Genomic DNA, 17,674 nt, shown 5'->3' on the forward strand with positions numbered 1-17,674 from the left:
GATTCCAGAGGAATGTTACAGTAAAAAAGAAAAGGAATTCAATTATATACAAAAAAAATAAGAAATGCTACCAGCCAAAAGAAAATAATTGAATGTCTAAATTCTATAATAAAGTTGAAATGTAATGCATGCACAGTGAACTTTAGCCCCAGTCGCTGATTGAACGCCCCTTTAGATTAATATCTTCAAGTGCATGTCGAAGTTTAATGGTGAAAGACTGAAAATGGGACTCTGGAGTAGCCTGGAAATCCAGACCCTGATATCTTGAACGATAGAGGGTCTGGCCACGTCACGATCATTAGTAATTTCCAACTCAAGGGGCGGCTCCTACTCGTGCATTTCAAATGCCACTGCACGCAGTTGGATAGCACTACAACCAATCAGAGCGATGCACAAGGCGACGTAAACCCCTTTCGTTTAGCGAACAGCTGTTAAACTGTTAAATTAAACGTTTGCCGTTGTCGGTCGGCAAAATAGAACATTCCACTTACTTGCTAATGAAAGATTTGAGTGCCGTCTTCCAAATCGTTAAGGGTCGAGGCCTAAGCAGTCTCATAGGCCGTGTCTGAACTGCCATACTAACGTCCTACTCATACTCATTTTGACTTCAATTTGAGTATGTGACGGTTGGGTATGCGAGTTTGGGTATGTGAGAAATTCCCGGATGAGTACTAACTTCCGGGAAGATTTTGGGTATGAATCGATGGTATACTTTTCCTACTCAACCGCCCCACAATGCACTGGGTCAATTCTACCCGCCCAGGAAAATGAAATATTTTCGAGCAAGTTGCTAGGCAACAACATTGTTTGGGGTTCCGTGATCTGACAACTGTACGTGCAGTCATTCATGCACTCTTACAATAGATAAGAGATGAAGATAAATACCTAACAACATTAGAGTCACTAAGTGAAATGAGTGTTGTGAGTCTTATAGTCGAGAGAGATTAGAACAGATCGCTGTTCCACACACCGCGGCTCGTCCAGCCCAACTCACAGACAGCTGAGTGCTGATGAGCCGGACAGAGAGCGTCGGAGGGATCCTCCGCCTCAAAACATCATTATTATAAAACAAGAGGTCTAAAACACAGATGATGAACACAGGACTGTAAAAGTCTAGTTCAATATCTAACCTGTAGAGGGCGGTTATAAGCTTAACAGTGTCTAAACTGCCTGAATCTTATAAGAAGAAGAAGAAATTCTTCATTGCTTGAGTATACTTCAACTGAGAACGTTTAGACGCAGCTCGCATACACAATCGATCTTTGAGTAGAGAGTATGCATGAGTATGTAGGATGTAGGACGCTAGTATGGCAGTTCAGACACGGCCAAACTCACACAACATATCCGCAGCCATATTTGATGTTTACTATCACGGCTTCGATGTCGCATGCACGTCACTGTCGTCATCCGGTTACGTCCTCCCCAGAGCACCATATAAAGGGCTCTGGCGCGCCCATATTAGATAGAACCAATTGAAACCACCAGCCAGATTTCTGCCTTTCTTGATAAAGCTTCAACGGAGCGTGTCCAGACCAGGGCCCCAGGACACTGCCTTCTCCGAGCAACCAGCATGGACAAGTGGCCAAACCATTAGTACTGCATGCTGTGAATGGGGCTGGGGGGTGGAGCTTATTTTCATGCTGTCCTGAGGTAGATTTCCCCGTCCACACAATACAAGCGGCGAACAAGATTGTGTCTCCGCAAAATTTTTCTGAATATCAAACATAGGCTCATACTTATCATTAGACCATATACTATTAAAACTGAAGTTTTTTCATTTCAAAACGCCACCTCAAGCGTCTTATTAGCCCAACGGCTTTTAACGGCTTTCAGTTTGTTTTCGAGGGAGGAGGAGGGAGGGGGCAGCCGTGGGCAGCTGAACAGAGTCGTAGTTTAGAACTTATTCACCACTGTTTTACTTTACAAAAACGGAGTGTAATTCAAAGATCACATATAGCGGTTCATCGGGGGGTTAGTGACTTATACGACCATGGTCGGTAAGCAATACAACTTTGCTCGCTAAGACCATAGATAGTATAATAAAGACCTTTAGCTTACAATGCTAGATGCTACGGATGCTACAGAACGAGAATGATTCTACATCCGCTACCAGTCCGCTACGTCATTGCTACGCTTGCCGCCCTCTTTCTTGATAGGTCCATAATGCCGCTACGTCATGCTCATGGACCTATCGCCATGAACCATGGACCGCATGAATTTCCGCATATCACTTCCTTGTGGCTTCCCTGCGCCAATGAGCAGTTTCATAGGAATGAATGAGCGCCGTGTTTCAGTCCGGTGTCCATTTCTTTATATGTCCATGGTCCAGACCAACACGCGCAGCAAATTTAATTTGCCAGCGCCTAGTGGCAGGTCTGGGAATGCCAGGCTAACTCTGGAGCTCATAGCACAGAAATAATAAAACAATCGTTGGTCTGTTTTCTTTAGGTAACATGGTTCACAGCTTTTACCAGCTTTTAGTAGACATGGTTACAAGAGATTTTTCATGGCAGTGTTTTTTTTTAGGTTTTATCACAAGCTCTTTAAGCAACAAACAAAGCAAATGTTATTACTTCACAATTACACGTATAAACTCCTCAGTTCATCACTGTAAACTCATAAACCAAAACCGTTTGGTTTAGAAAAAATAAATACTTGCAACACTTTCTTGCCATACAGCTGCCAGGAACAGTGATACAGTGATGTGTTCATTAGTGAGCTTTAAAGGTGATGGTAGATGTCATTTTTACATTTTCGACAGCCAGAGCATACAGTGGTAATGATTTTCTCATTTAACACTTGACAAGAAAACACATAAGCAATTACAAAAATGTCAAACTATTCCTTCAGTAATCTACATTGATACTTCAAAGTTTTAGTATCCGTTGCTTTCGGTGATGTGCAAGTTGTGTATTGTTACTGTAAAGACTGTAAATACACATCAAACATGTAGGTCTTAATTGTAGGGGCATCAGAATGATTGGAAATGGATTTGAATCCTATATGCTGCTGTTAACCAGGTTTACATTAGACCCGTAATGATGAGCATCATGTAATTTCGGCAGTTGGTTCTGAAGGTGAGGATGTGTTTGTGGCATGTTCTTGTGTTGACGTCGGAGATGTGATGGTAAACCCAGGAAGTGCAATCTGAAAGTTGCCCATTCACCGAAGGTCATATTTAGGAGCTTTTTAAGGTCGTCTACATCACCAAAGACCAGCGCTGAGCCACTGAGGTCATTTTCTCTCACAATATCAATGTACTTGCTGGGGTATTTCATCCTCTCCAACTAGGAAAAAGGAAAAAATGTTAGCGTTATAAACGCAAGAGGAGTACTATGATTCGGTTCTTAATGCTAATAACTGAATTGATTAGAAATGTATTTCCTGGTGTATTTGCAAAGGTTTCTATTTGCCCCACAGTGGAAGGTGGATAAACCAACAGTTTTGCATATGTACATATTTTTCGTATTCCGATTCCAGTTTTAAATATTACAGTGACAAGAGTAATGGAAACAGATGGAGCAGTTGGACAAAGGGCTTCAGGTTACACTGACACTGCACAGCTCCACCTTCTGAACAGGGTAAAATGAAATCCACTGATGCACTTCTGCTGTGTTGAAAACTGCTTGTGTACACCAGTTCTTCTGTTGTATTTCTAAAAAAAAATTGGTTGCTAGAGAAGTGTTTGCTCTAGTGTTACACCACAATTGCAACTCACTGGGCTACCACAAGTTAAGAATTGAGTTGCCGAAGCCAGTATGACTGAAATCCTAAAGATTATAATTTACAAGAAGTTCCTTACCTCTTCACAAACAGCATCTTTATTCATATTGATAATGGTTGTGATTGGAAGAGGAGCTAGGTTCCTCATCCAACCTGAATCCTTCAGCCTGGATGTCCCTCTGATCTGAGCCAGCTCCCTCCTAATCGAATGGTCCAGGTTCACAGTTGCCTCTTCAAATGTCTTCAAGTCCTTTATGGTGAATTGGAAATCTACTGCGAGAAACCTTTCAAACATCTCAGGATCTCCATCCTGCTCAAGGAGGTCCTCAATCCGTGCGCTCATCACATACAGCTCTGCCCTCGACTCATTGAAGACTTCCCACAAGGTATTTGAATCATCAGTATTAGCAGAGGTGGCCACTCGCTTATCATCGATATCTGCTCTCTGCTGAGCATCTTCCACACACTGGATGATCCAGCTGAGGCGGCATGGCCACTGATTGGCTAAAACCACCCACGCTGCAACATATTGTAGTTGAGGAAGCTCTTTCTCCAAGGCCTTCATGATTATCACAGTCACTCGAATGGAGTTGATCACCCTTCTCATAGACATGGCATCATCTAACATGTATTGGTTTAAATTCCTTTCATTGCTTATCAAGATGCTCCCGACCAACTTCTCTAATTCTCCATCCTTGAAATCTGTTGCTGTTGTAGTTGTATCAATCAGTGGAATCGTTTCAGACTGATTCTTCACAATAGATACACTTGAGAGAATTGTCGACCTTGAAGATAACTCTTCATCCTGTGTATCTTCCCTCACACTTTTGACCTCAGGGGTTTCTGGGTTGCTAGTAAGGCTGTGAAATAAACTGCGCTTTGAAGCATCACACAGTGGTGGGACCGTGAAGGCTAGAGTCACAATACAGTTCAACAGTGCATAAGCTCTGTCCTCGTTGCTGAAGCAGCCATCTGCAAAGTTCACTTTCTGCACAAGAACATCCGGGTTGACGGCCAGAATTGAAATAAAAGGACTTTGCTCATCTGAAAGCAGTATGTTGATTGCTTCGAGAACTGCAACAATTTTCTTGGGAGAGCACCGGTCCAGATTGGTGATCTGTAGTACCACTCGGATCTTTCTCCTCTCAAACACTTCCATGAACTGAATGAAGCGAGACAGGAACCACATTTCCTGCCTCACTTCGTTCATGAAGCCTAGTTGGCTGCTGACACGGTCATTGTCCATCCCCTTCTTGATGTTTAGATCTTGTTGGAAGATTAGGTTCTTCCCCATCTGGAAGGCAAACCTCAATGCGCTTGCTGCAGGGACTCCTAACACAGCAATGACCAGACCCTCTAGCACAGCGACCTGGTCCTTTGTCTCATTCTCCCCCTCATCTGGTTTCACTTCATATTTTGGCAGGCCAAAAGTCGACAGAAATACCAAGATAATTATTGGTACCACAATAATTAACAGGAGCATAAACCACAAAGGACAGCAGCAAACCTTTTTGGACCTCCAGTTGTTCGGACCATCCTCCATAATCTGATTTTTTTTATATGAAAACGAACAGAACAAAAAAGAAGCAGGTTACATCCGACTAGCAGCATGTTAGTTTGTTGGTTTTGATGGAAATATCTTAGTGACAATTAGAAAAATTGCCATGACATTTTCTCCAACACATGTCTTCTATATCTGCTAATGTTTTGAGGTACCTGGCACTGAGAGCTGTAACCCAACATTCATAACACAGCTGGCTGTCATCAGTTTTCACTAGCAACAATGTTCTACCAAAGGTGAAAACAGAGGCTGGATACAATAATTAATTTTAATACCAAATAATACGCCTCATGATATTCGCAACAGTGCTATGTGTTAAGTATCAATTAGAAAAGGTTTGCACATTAGGTAACATCCTAAACTATGATGGTGATCATGGTGAACAAAACCTGCTACACATCAGCATGAGAACATTGTTATTGTGAACATGTTAAGTTAAAACAAAATTTACAAACCTTCTTCTTGACTTCTTCATCTTCATCATGTTGTGCCACACGGTAGAGTGCGAGATGTAATTTCCCAAAGTTCATCTGCATGGCATGAAACAGCCTAATGGCTAGCCCTGCCCAAAGCAAGTCACTGCCTGCAAAATGCCAAGCACTAAAATGCACATTAATGAATCTGATGTTATGGTAATGCTGGTTCTCTTTAGTCCAAATGGGCCTGTAGAAGAGCAGCCTGCCAATGAGCGCTAGGATGCCAGTCAACGAAGCATTAACTGAGCGAGGCCTTTTGTCGCTTTTCTTCTCAATCCTCTGAGCTTCCTCCTTCATGTATACTGAAGAAACACAAATCATCATATTATATATACCTATATACAGTAAGTACAGTACATATATAGGGAAAGAGTGGGGTGAGTTGTGCCAGTGGGGAAGTTGTGCCACCCCTTGTTTCTAGTAAACAATAGAAGAAATTGGAAATGTGACCACATATTTAAGAAGAGCCATCCATACATATATATATACGTATATACTGTATATATACTGTATAGGACAAAGTGCTAGAGGCTGCCACTACTTGTATTTTACACAAGTGCTGTTTCTACAGTCAACATATAGTTTCACACACGCCATTTGTTTACAGTGGACATTGTGGTGTGAACACTGAATGAACTTTTCCACTTATGATGTCATCTGGGGAGGAAAATCAGACAGGGTTTTTTGAACGCAGGTTTTCAGAAAGGCTGAGGTGGCGAAAAAAGAGAGAGATGGTGTCTAGAGATGGTGTCTAAAGTCCCTGGGGTGTCTACTAATCTTGAAAAAACATGAGAAAGTGCATTTGGCATAAAAGGTGACCTTTAAGAAGTGTTGGTGCAAAAATAAAACTCTCAACCACAAGCTGTAGACACAGTCACATAGTTTTAAAGGGTTGATTCAAGCAAGAGTCATCTACACATAGTAGAGTTAACATACCATCCATGTGTCCAAGGATCATGTTAATTCGATTCTGACACGAAGAGTAGAGTCCTACCGTTGCAGGAGAGGAAACTTTAGTCAAGGTCCTTGACAGCGCATATGCATAAATAACATCTGAACGGAGATATAAAAAAATAAAAAATAAATGACAGGCATAACTCGATTTACCTTTCACATATCATTTTGTTTTCACATACATTTCTCCACTGAAGTGTGTTCTGAGCAAGAGCACGTCATGTAACCTAAGCTCAAATATGATTTGTCACACCTATTCAAAGGAAGTCTTAGGTTGAAACTGTGAAAACAGGATCTACGGGAGACACGCTCACAGGATTAATTATTACCATCAGCGTTCCTGATTAAAGGCAAACATGTTTTTCTTATTTCAGCTCAATAATGTCGAACTAAACATAAGCAGCAGTGCAGGTAATATTATTAGAAATATTCAGGCATTAATAAGATGAACATTCACACTCGATTCGGGGGAAAGTTCACAGATGAGCATATCTATGAACATTTACATTGTCAGGAAAAACAGGAAGTAACAAACAAAGGAGCCCTTACATGAGAAGCCACAATCTATTCAATATTCTATTGTACCGTACTGCAGCAGAGGCTACATTAATCTTTCAACTATAAACAGTCAGTGCGTTTACATGCAGACTCATAATCAGGTAAATAAACGAACAAGACTTCAACAGGACTTGTAAAATGCATGTAAACACCCCGATCTACTTCGCACAAAAAAAGGCGCCCTACCAACTGAGCTAAGGGCCCCCCGTACATGTTTTTCTAAATGTTTATCATCAACAACGCTGTAAAGTAGTTGCGTCGGGAACACCTTTCAAATTTTTTTTTTTTAAATTCTTCCTACATGTTGACGATCTTTATTCATTCATTTCGCCTCATCCGAACTGACAGATGTCTTTTGAGAACCAGCTGATCGTATTTTTTAAAAATAAACAAAATAACCTTTCTCTATGATGCACACTGAATAAAGAAAATAATGAGTTGCCCTAATGTGGGGCACTGCCTAATCTGGGACACCTACGGTCCAGAGCATTTAGGCCTATCTCTTATTTCTGACACATTTTAATGGATAATATTGTTGTCAAATCCAAGCAGGGGTTCCATGTGATTGAAATCACATTAATTCACAATTTTTATTATAACGGTAGGGGAGGGAAAACAGTCAAAAAGGAAGTAAACCATGTCAAGTACAGACAAAGGACAATCATAGGTTTTAGAGGAAATCTGTGCTAAGGCTATACATTTTTCATCAACAAAACAATGTTCCCATTTGTTATCAGATTATGTTTATTACAATTATTTTTTCTTCTAAAAGAATTTGCAATATGAATTGTAATCAAGCTTTACAGGTCCAATACTGTTATAAAGAAAGCATCCCCAAAGCAAATAGAATTGAACTCAATTCTGTAGGATATAGTATTACAGGTTATAGGCTACAATGGCAAAGTGCTGAGCAGGGACATGAAGCCAGGGCAAGAAAAGTATTGTTCTAACTATAACCATAAACCCTGAGTAATGCACCTTAGACCATGAGTGTTTATGAGCAGATATGTTTGGCTCGCATTAAAGCTGCAGTTGAGAGTTTCAGCCGTTGGGATCCCAACGGCTGTTTTCCCAACGCTCTACCTGCTGTAGTTCCTCCCTCCGAACGACAGCTATGCGCGTTCATGTGAATTCAGTTACATTGACAGGAGACAAACACCATGTCCGATTCCGAGGTGATTAAACATTAGTAATGATAACTACATACGTACATATTGAGCATACATTTTAATCACAGACAGACCATGTATGTTAGCTTAAAATCATTGTAAGTGTGCTGGTAGGCCTAAGAAAAGTAGCTGTAACAGCCAGGCAAGATAGCAAACTAATTGTAACAGAGCGGAGAGGTGTGTGTGTATCTCCTACTATCTATGCTCCTGCTCTGACCGCAGCTGGGAGGGGCTGCTCGGGGCTGCTGCGCGAGGAGCGGGCTGCGTGTCAGTGCTCCCGCTGCTCGTTGAGAAGAGGTGATACTTGCTTTGGCGAAAAAAGTCACCAATAACACCAGAAAAAAAAGCTAGATTTGTCGCTTGTCGTTGTTTTGAAAAAAGAAGTCACCAGGGGGGCTGAAAAGTCACTAAATATAGCGACAAAATCTCTTTGAGTTGGCAACACTGAGCACAGGACGAGGGCTATATAGGGCCAGCGGACGTCCTGCTGCTAGCGGCAGGCAGCCTAGGGGCAGAGGACGGGGACGAGGTCGCGGTCGGAGAGGTCTTGATGTGATAGGGCAAGAAGACATGGCCGGTGTACTTTTTTTCGAGCTCTCTCCGTCTCCCTTTCAGCAGTTAACTTTTCAACATTCGTCTTTCCTCGTTTTTTTGCTGTCTTAGCGGTGTTAATTGTTGGTATACTGGGAATGGTAAATTGAGGGTTCGTTTGTGAAGACATTGCTACTCGCTGTCCGCCGTAGTAGCCTAGTACCAAACAGTAGGCTAGTGTCAGACTGCTAGGGTCGTGAACGCTCACGCAACTGACGCATCAACGTCGTTGCCAAGGTCCCACAGCCAATAAGAACGGAGAATCTGACCTCGCTCTGATTGGTCAAAATTAACATGAGCGGTGGCAATTTTGGAGGGCAGCACACAGAGGCAGGGGGGAGCAAAGTGATAAAAAATATATTTTCAGACCACTTCACCTACATATAGCTGAATGGCTATTATGACAGTTTTGCCAAATATTACAGTAAAAAAACTCTCAACTGCAGCTTTAATGAAGGGTATATTGTTTTTTTATGCGTAATACAGACTGTCCCAGATTAGAGCAAAGACATTTTCTTGAGCAATTTTGCACATGGACCACTAATATACATGCTATTTCTTCTCTTATTTCACAAATACTTCAGATCCTTTCTTATAACTATAGAGAATATAAACATCTTTCTTCTTTCCAAATGTTTAGGGGGACACACATTCTGACGGTCTGCATTTTTGGCCTGCCAAAATATGAATCCCCTACATACAATTCACACAGTTTTTCCTACCATCAAGTGTTTTATTTGACAAATACTTCCGATAATTTCTTATAACTAAAGAGAATATGAAGATAAATGGCTGGAGCATGGCTGACTCCGCTACGCTATAGTGGTGCTGTGGCCCTTTCAACAAGTGGTTATAGAGCCACGTCTGGTTCCTTTCCGGTGTCGTGCCATTCTATAGGGATAACTACATTGGCACGATGTATCTTGATTTTACTCCATTTATCCGATTCTCTGACAGGCCATGTACTGTATACTCAGACAAGTGACGAGTTCCGTTCGAGTGGCAAAATCGGTATATGGCTTAATACTATCTAGATGTCCCATGGAAATGCACTGAGTTTAAACTGTATATGGTCCTATTACTTTAGCAACTGCTTTTTCATAACAGATGAGGATGCAAACCTGTTTAAATCAGTTAAAAGACATTTTTATAGTATAGACATATTAATTCAGAACAAAAGAGTCACAGAGAAGGAGTTTCAAGAGAAAACACTTAATAGACATTATGACAAAGAACAGTGTGAAACCCCAAAGTAGGAGGGGAGAAGCCGTGCAACGTGTGGCAGATAACTTACCCTTTGTTAGTTTAGTCATGATGACAACGAGCAGCTTTCACAGAAAATCCCTTTCACCTGTAGGCTATAGAATAACACACAGCAGGGACATCAGTGCCGGTAAAACACAGAGGTTCATGTCTGGGTGTATGTGTGTGCAAGCATTCGTTTCGCTACTTGTCCCTAGACTATATAGGTCCTTACTTACTTTCCTCCGTTCTAAACAGCAACCTCTCATCAATAACTATTGAGTGTATGTAGAGTATAAATATGCCATATTGAGGTGTAGATATAGGAACAGTTTAAAAAAAGAACACTGGACACCTGATGCACAATTATATAACAGCTATATATAATTTAAATAAAAGTCCTGGTTTTGAAGGTCATATACAGTGTCCTTTTAGCAGTATAGCTGCATCTCAGCTTTACCATATGGACCCCACCTCTACCCTGCAGGAGCAGAGATCAAACGTATAACATGCTGAGAAAGTGCGCAAGCCAGGACTTGAAGCAGCATGACTGAGTTGGTGTAAAAATAATCTTTTTACAGAGTTGGTTCAACTTGAACAACCCTAACTTAACTGTTCATGTATTAAACACCTGTAAACTCAAAGCACCACGTGTAAATTGACATCATTGAGAGTGCTTACAGTGCAAATATGCAGGAATTCACAACTCCTGTGGATTGCTTGTTTTTTTCACATTTTCTGAGTGTTGATTGACAGACATTTAGGTGGATAGTTTTTTAAATGATATCCTGACATTCATGCACAGGCATGTTCATGCCTATATATATTTTTTCTTTTATGAGCAGAGAAATGTCAACAGCTTTGCTGTGTCAATGATAACCTTGCATTAGCCCCTTTCCCTGTTGACAGCATATATTCACCTTGTGCTCATCCCTTCACATGCCTATAAGATTCATAAGCAGTTAAACAGTCAACAGCAGCAGCAGAGTTACGGAGAGGCTTTTATTTCATGATAAAGTTAATGTTTAACTTGGATTGTACGGCCTCCGTGAGCACAAAAGGATACTAAACTGCAACTGTAAAACGTCTGTAATAAGCAGCCATAATGAGTATGTTCTTTCTTGTTAAATGTGTTACTGATGGAAAAACCTTACCCGGTTGAGCTCAGTATGTCAGTCCTGACCCACTTGACTCCTCTTGAATCTTCTTTTAAAGCTTTTTACGCTTCTAGAAATCACAGAGGACAAAGCAGCAGCAGCTTAGACATGTGTGAACCTGATACCACCAGGACCTCGGTGTCGTAAAACTTTACAACCCTGATAAGAGAGAAAACAGGCACATGATACCCACAGGCCTTTGTAGGCGGACACGTTCCAGGAAGTGCTGTCACATACGAGATGAAATTATTTCTGAGTGATGGGGCTGCACATTTCTTCAGTTTTTTTCCTTTTCCAATCCGTTACACTCCTGCTCTTCTCTCTATTCATAGAAACCAGAGTGAAGTGGGTAGTTCCTGAAAGCATTACGGGGTAGAAAAATCCATATTCGTGCAATAGCTTCTGGCATTCACTGTCCAACTTTTTCGGTCCATGGAAAAATGGAACAAATGAGTGATTTCATGCCGGAGCCTAGGGTCTGCATGATTCATGAACTGAATTCCTAGTTTGGGTTCCCTCCAGTTGACAATGGCTGGATGGCTCTTCCTGGCCTCAACTGACATGCATAGCAGCAAAGATGCCAAAACTGCAGCACCAAAGCCTTTTTTGCCCAGAGCCGAAATTTGTTGTGACCAGCTGGTTAGTCAAGCTTAGAAAAACAAGCCAGTAGTCTAATTTCCATTGGAATATTACATTTTTTCCACCACCATTGCATTAGTCTAGTAACCTCAGAATAGCTTCAGAAACTACTAAATACAAATCCTTAATGTGTACTCAAATCAAGATGCATTTTTTAATACAAACATTTCCAATGTTGCATTTTTAAAGCAAGTACACAGCTAATTATTCAAGTGAATCATGGTTGAGGTGAATATAATTTTGATTTAAGGTTGTCAGACAGATGTCAATACGTGGCTCTTATTGCATTTATATTGCATCTAAAGTGCACTAACTGGACACACACACACACACACACACACACACACTACACACAGACAGCAGATGCGGTGATTGTCAGAAACATTTGGTCAATACTATATACAACCTCTGTCACACACCCATATGTATTCGATAGCAAAACACTTTTTTCGCAGTCCCAAATCTCTAGTCGATGAAATGAGGTTTAATTAGTGCCTGTCTGATTAAGATTTAAAGTGCTTGGCCTGGAGGTGACTTATTCTGTCTTTACTCGAAGTACCTGATTGTTCAACCTCTTTAATTAACTTGACTGTCATAGAGAGAGTGCCAGTGTGTGTGAGGGAGTGAGAGAGATCTTTATTCTTCAGTTATCACATGGCCAGGAGTCTTTTGCAAACCAACGCTATGAACCCTCACCACACCCCGTCCTTTCACCACATACACTTTGCAATTGAGGTTAAGGAATTCACCTTCATAAGTCCATAGGCATCAGATACAGATAAATCATATTTTAGGATTAGGCAGACATTGAGAGATTTCTTTTCTTTGCTCAAGGAAATGGAAAATTAAACTTAGACTGCAATGGGTTAGGTTCAGGGGATTACAATTAGTTTCTGTCAGGATGTGTTTGAAAATGTGAACCCTTAAGATCATTTGCATCAAATTCAATTCATGAACAAGTCAGATAATGTCAAATTTAAACTGTAAAAATATATGTTTGAAATCATGCTAAAATACAACAAACCAACAGAGGGTGCTAACGTGTTGTGCATGGAAGCAGGACAATGACATTTGATCAGCCGCCCTTCACAGTGAAGGAGGCATTTTACTGAAAATGGGGTGCGGTTAAGAGCCTAAGATGTGCAAGAACTTCTCTTGGATGGACTGATGATCATATAATGTAAATCAGTAACTGTAGCGAACAGAGCACACAAGCTCAGTGATATCTCTTTGCCTTTATCCATTGTTCCTGAGGGCAGACATGCCTCAATACTGACACGAAGCCATGGCACCGGCTTGCCTGGCCTAATTGGCCTCAAGACATCTTGTTGGTGTAATCTATTGATCAGTTTCTCTGCTAGATGCTGTGAAGTCATAGGGTGAGGACAGAGAAATAGCCAGATATACCGAAAGCAAGCACTGCCAAATATGGGCAAGATGTCTTAAGCTTTGCCACTCCCTCTGCAGAGCTGTGCTGCAAGCAAATACGATGATAGGGTCTTCACCCCAAAGGTGCAGGGGTCCAGATCCTTGTCAAAAGCTGATTCACACACACTGATTGTCCTTTATTGTCACCAAGGGGATGATGGCACCAACAAATGGAGGTTTCTGAATGCTGTGACCCCCAAATAGACACTGTCGGCTTCAACAATCCCACTACAGACAGCGAGATGAAAACTCCTTCACATTCGCAAGATCCCCTTTTTGTCTGACAGCTCTGCGGCAAATATTAGGAGAAAGAAATTGGCAGCTATGAGATTGCCACCGAAGAGCCCTTCTGAGGGCAGAGGTGAGTGAAATAGCATGCATGCTGATCTTGTATCTATCAGCACAAACATCCTAAACATGATTATTTCTGCCTGTACCTTCATCCTCCTTCCCATTCCACATTCAGATCCAAGATCACATCATCCCAATCTAATCTATTTTTATTTTGACTTCTTCCCCTGGCCCTCTCCCTTCTCAAGCAGTACAGCCATTTCAATGTAAATAGTGTGTCTGCTTATCTGCCTCTTAATCCTCCCCCCTCATTCAGTACAGCCTCCCCTCAAATCCCTGAAAAACTCATGAGAGAAACATTATGGGGCCTGCCACACAATATGTCCTTGGCTACCTCATAAAAGGCAATGCATTCTTCTTTATGGGGAGCAGAACATTTCCTATTCTATACTGTGTGTGAAATCTACGTTCCCATACGAAATTGCATTTATGATGCATGACAAGACATACAATTCTCCATCTCCTCGGCAATGCACTGTGTGAATCACCAGAGCTGTCCAAAAGTCACAGCTGTGACAATGGCGATCATTACACATTTTTCTTTCAGTGTGGCTGCCTCTCTGTATTCCTCTCCATGCCTCCATCAAATCTGTCTTATCCCACAGCGGGAGAGTATAGCCACCAGGTGCAAAAACCCAGCTCTTCTCTGGTTTTTGTTTTTGCGATGAGTATCCACTCTTGAACCTTGTGACCAACAGGAGAACTTGCGCGCATGTGTGCACACATTCGCGCCCACCCAGTCTCACACCGCCTGCTGTTTTATTGTCAATATCAGTGGGTTCAGGGGTTTTAGGGGTTGACGGGTGTTGACAGGGGGCTGGCTTGTTGAGGTAAAGCTGACGGCGGCTCTTGCAGAGATAGAATAGCTGTAATATCTTGAGACCCCTTCGAGGGTGTTATTAGGCTGTGATGAGATCTGCTCCCTATCAGATCTTCACCAAAGCAAGGGGGAAGGGGGATATAGCCAGATGCAGTGCAAAGTACAAGTGGTGAGTCTCTCCCCTTCTCCTATAGCTTTCTCTTATCTACCCCACAGCTACCTCCTCTCACGCACAAACCCGGTTCTCTTCAGCCTTGTGCCACCTGTACCTGTGTTTTTCAGTCAACACAGCCTGCAGTCTCCATGCCTATTTGTACAAAGGAATTGCTTCATCATAAAGGAAAAGCGCACTTATATTGTTTGTTTTATATTTCATGAACATATACACCTCAAGGCCTACAGCTCGCTCTGCATCATGACACCGAAACCTGCTGTCAGCTGTCAAAGCTCCTGACAAGATACCTGAGCACACACTGATCACTCCAGCACATCAGTGAAAGAACTGCCATAAAGAAATGTAAAGCATTAGTTATTATACCCAAACAAGTTAACGTGCACTTGTTGTACACAATGTTGCAAGCGGAACATGTTTGAAGATACAAGTCAGCAAGATAAATAAAAAACTATTATGTTGGTCAAATTGATCTTTTCAGTGTTTCCACAGCACAGAGAAGCAGAAGTCAACATCCAGGCTAGTCACTTGTGTCTGTGGGCTTTTGTATGATGGTGTTTAACCTTACAACACGGTTCTTGTGCATGTTTGTGTATTTCAACTTTCTGTGATCCGATAGCTATCACACATCCCTTAAGGCCCAGGTTTTCCCCAGCAGTGTGGGGCTCTGGACAGTCACTATATTGGTCTGTCAGTCGGCCGGCCGGCCCACAATTACGGGTAGAAATTCATTCCGCCCTCAGGTTATATGTCCTAAAAAACGAATGACATTTTCAGCCTCGGGTGTAGCCTACATTGTGTTTAGTGTACCATTATTAGCAACAAAGGCTAAACAAAGATGGCACACATGGTGACACGCTACAGTCTACCTCATCAACGTGTAAGCATGCTGATGTCAATTTTTACCTAAAAGCTTGTTTAAATGCATTTAATGTGCAAAGAGAGCTTTTGAAGATATAAGCTTCTCTAAAAGACTGAAGAAGCAGTCAGAGGTCCTTTGGACGGGTTAAAGTGTAAACAAAAAACTAATTTATATACACAGGAACAACACTACTTGAATATATATTGTCACATTAAAGGTGCTGTAAGCGGAATGGTTCTTTTAGCTAACTTCCTGTCAGTTACTGCAGTTAGCAGTCCCCTTGCCCGTCCCTACGTCACCATATTAATGCACTGCGGTCTTCAAGCAGCGAGTTATCTAGCATCATCTCAGATCCATAAGTGTGATAAAAACATGATAAAAACCATCAAAACATACATTGGGAAGGATTTTTACCTGCTCCGCCATTGTAGGCGCATAAATTCACCCATCTGTCGCTCTGGCGTGCACCGGCAGTGAGACCATAAGTGAGACGGGTATCGGTTTGTAGCGTTCTCTCTTGTGATTGGATATTAATTAGCCGATTACATGCAGAGCAGCTGACTGAGAAATCGGCTTTATGAAACGCGCACATTATGTAAGTGATCACTGTATGAATAAAGAGCGATTTAACACTTGTATTAACATAAATAAACCGCTTACTTCACCTTTAAGTATATTGTTGTTGATGACTGTAATGTATTGTCTGCCTTTTTCTGTATTTGACCACATTGGAATAAAGCAGCAATGTCCATGTGATTAGTAACTTGATTGAAACTTAGTCTGAGGTTTGTTTTGAATAATTTAAGCGCTGAGATTGTTATGGCACCTGCAGAGCCTGCAATGTTTATGACAAAGAGTACCAATTTTGCATTGTCTGTGAAAACGGCTGTCAGGTTGGCAATAGTGTTAAGGATTGTTACACGGATTGAAAAAAAATGCAGCTTTAATGTGTGTTTTTAGAGAAATATTGATCATTATCCAAGTGCCACTGCACATAAGGTAAAATAAGGTGTAAATAAGCGGATGAGACGAGAAAAACAGGTTGCATCATCAAAATTAAATTTGACACACCTAAACACAAACACCCTTGCTTATGGCTGTCCATCGAATTCGATGATGATGTTGCTCCACATGAGCTGGGTTATTTAGGGGAGGTTTTGTTGATGCCATTTCATGGGGCCAATTGTTTGCCACATGTGGGGCAGATGTAGTCTGTACAAGAGGGGGGGCCTCTGCAGCACACACATGCACGAGCGTGCGCATACTCACACACACACACACTTCAAAAGGATGTACAATAATAATGTCTGCTTATTCAATGCAATGCTTCTGTCTGATTTTTTTAACAGTTGCATCTAATATAAAGTATTGAGATGTAAGGTTGCAGAAAAAGGCAATAGGTGGACACAAATGTGCAAATGTGATTTTGATTCGTGAGACAAGGGCCATTTGAAAGCGACTCTCCAAGCTCACTCTAAACCCCTTCTGTCAACTGCCAGAGAGCCTGCTCTAATCCATTGTCATTGGGTGGATTAGTTTGCATAATTCCACTATTGTACAGTCCCAGATCTCTTTCCGTCTCCTCCTCCACATGCAAAAAAAGAAGGGAGAAGAGGGAGAGGGAGAAAAAAAGAGAAAACTGTCAAAGAGCTGCTACTTGTTGCTTAGGAAGTAGCAGGGGTTGGAAGAAGCACAGCTTGGCGAGAATGGAGAGAACTTGCAGAATTTAGGGAAAGCACTCTGTGGTGCAAAAGTGTGGAGACGAGGAGGGCGTGAGGATGGAGAGATGATGAGCAGGGAGCAGAAAAAATGCAGGAAGGATGAGCATGGGGGCGAGGGAAAGAAAGAGGGAAGACAGATAGAGAGAAGAGAGGAAACCACTGTTCAGTGAATGGAATACAGAGCAATTTTCTGTTACTTAAAAAGCCATTTATCTATGTCGACAGTCTATTAGTCATGTATTCGAGTGTG

General features: G+C 41.6%; 1 protein-coding gene across 1 annotated transcript; it reads right to left on the bottom strand.

The window, feature by feature from the left end:
- Nucleotides 1-1,452: 1,452 nt before the first annotated feature.
- nkpd1 (NTPase, KAP family P-loop domain containing 1) lies at nt 1,453-11,552 on the bottom strand. Its single transcript, XM_080050758.1, has 6 exons — nt 11,429-11,552; nt 10,327-10,390; nt 6,697-6,813; nt 5,740-6,062; nt 3,803-5,269; nt 1,453-3,287 (listed from the first exon to the last, which is right to left on the bottom strand). Exons 2-6 carry the CDS (start codon nt 10,343-10,345, stop codon nt 3,000-3,002), a joined length of 2,214 nt encoding a protein of 737 aa, XP_079906884.1. The 5' UTR covers nt 10,346-10,390; nt 11,429-11,552; the 3' UTR covers nt 1,453-2,999.
- Nucleotides 11,553-17,674: the final 6,122 nt, after the last annotated feature.

This window comes from Ammodytes marinus (assembly GCF_949987685.1).
Source record: "Ammodytes marinus genome assembly, chromosome: 1".
In the NCBI taxonomy this organism is placed as follows: domain Eukaryota; kingdom Metazoa; phylum Chordata; class Actinopteri; order Uranoscopiformes; family Ammodytidae; genus Ammodytes; species Ammodytes marinus.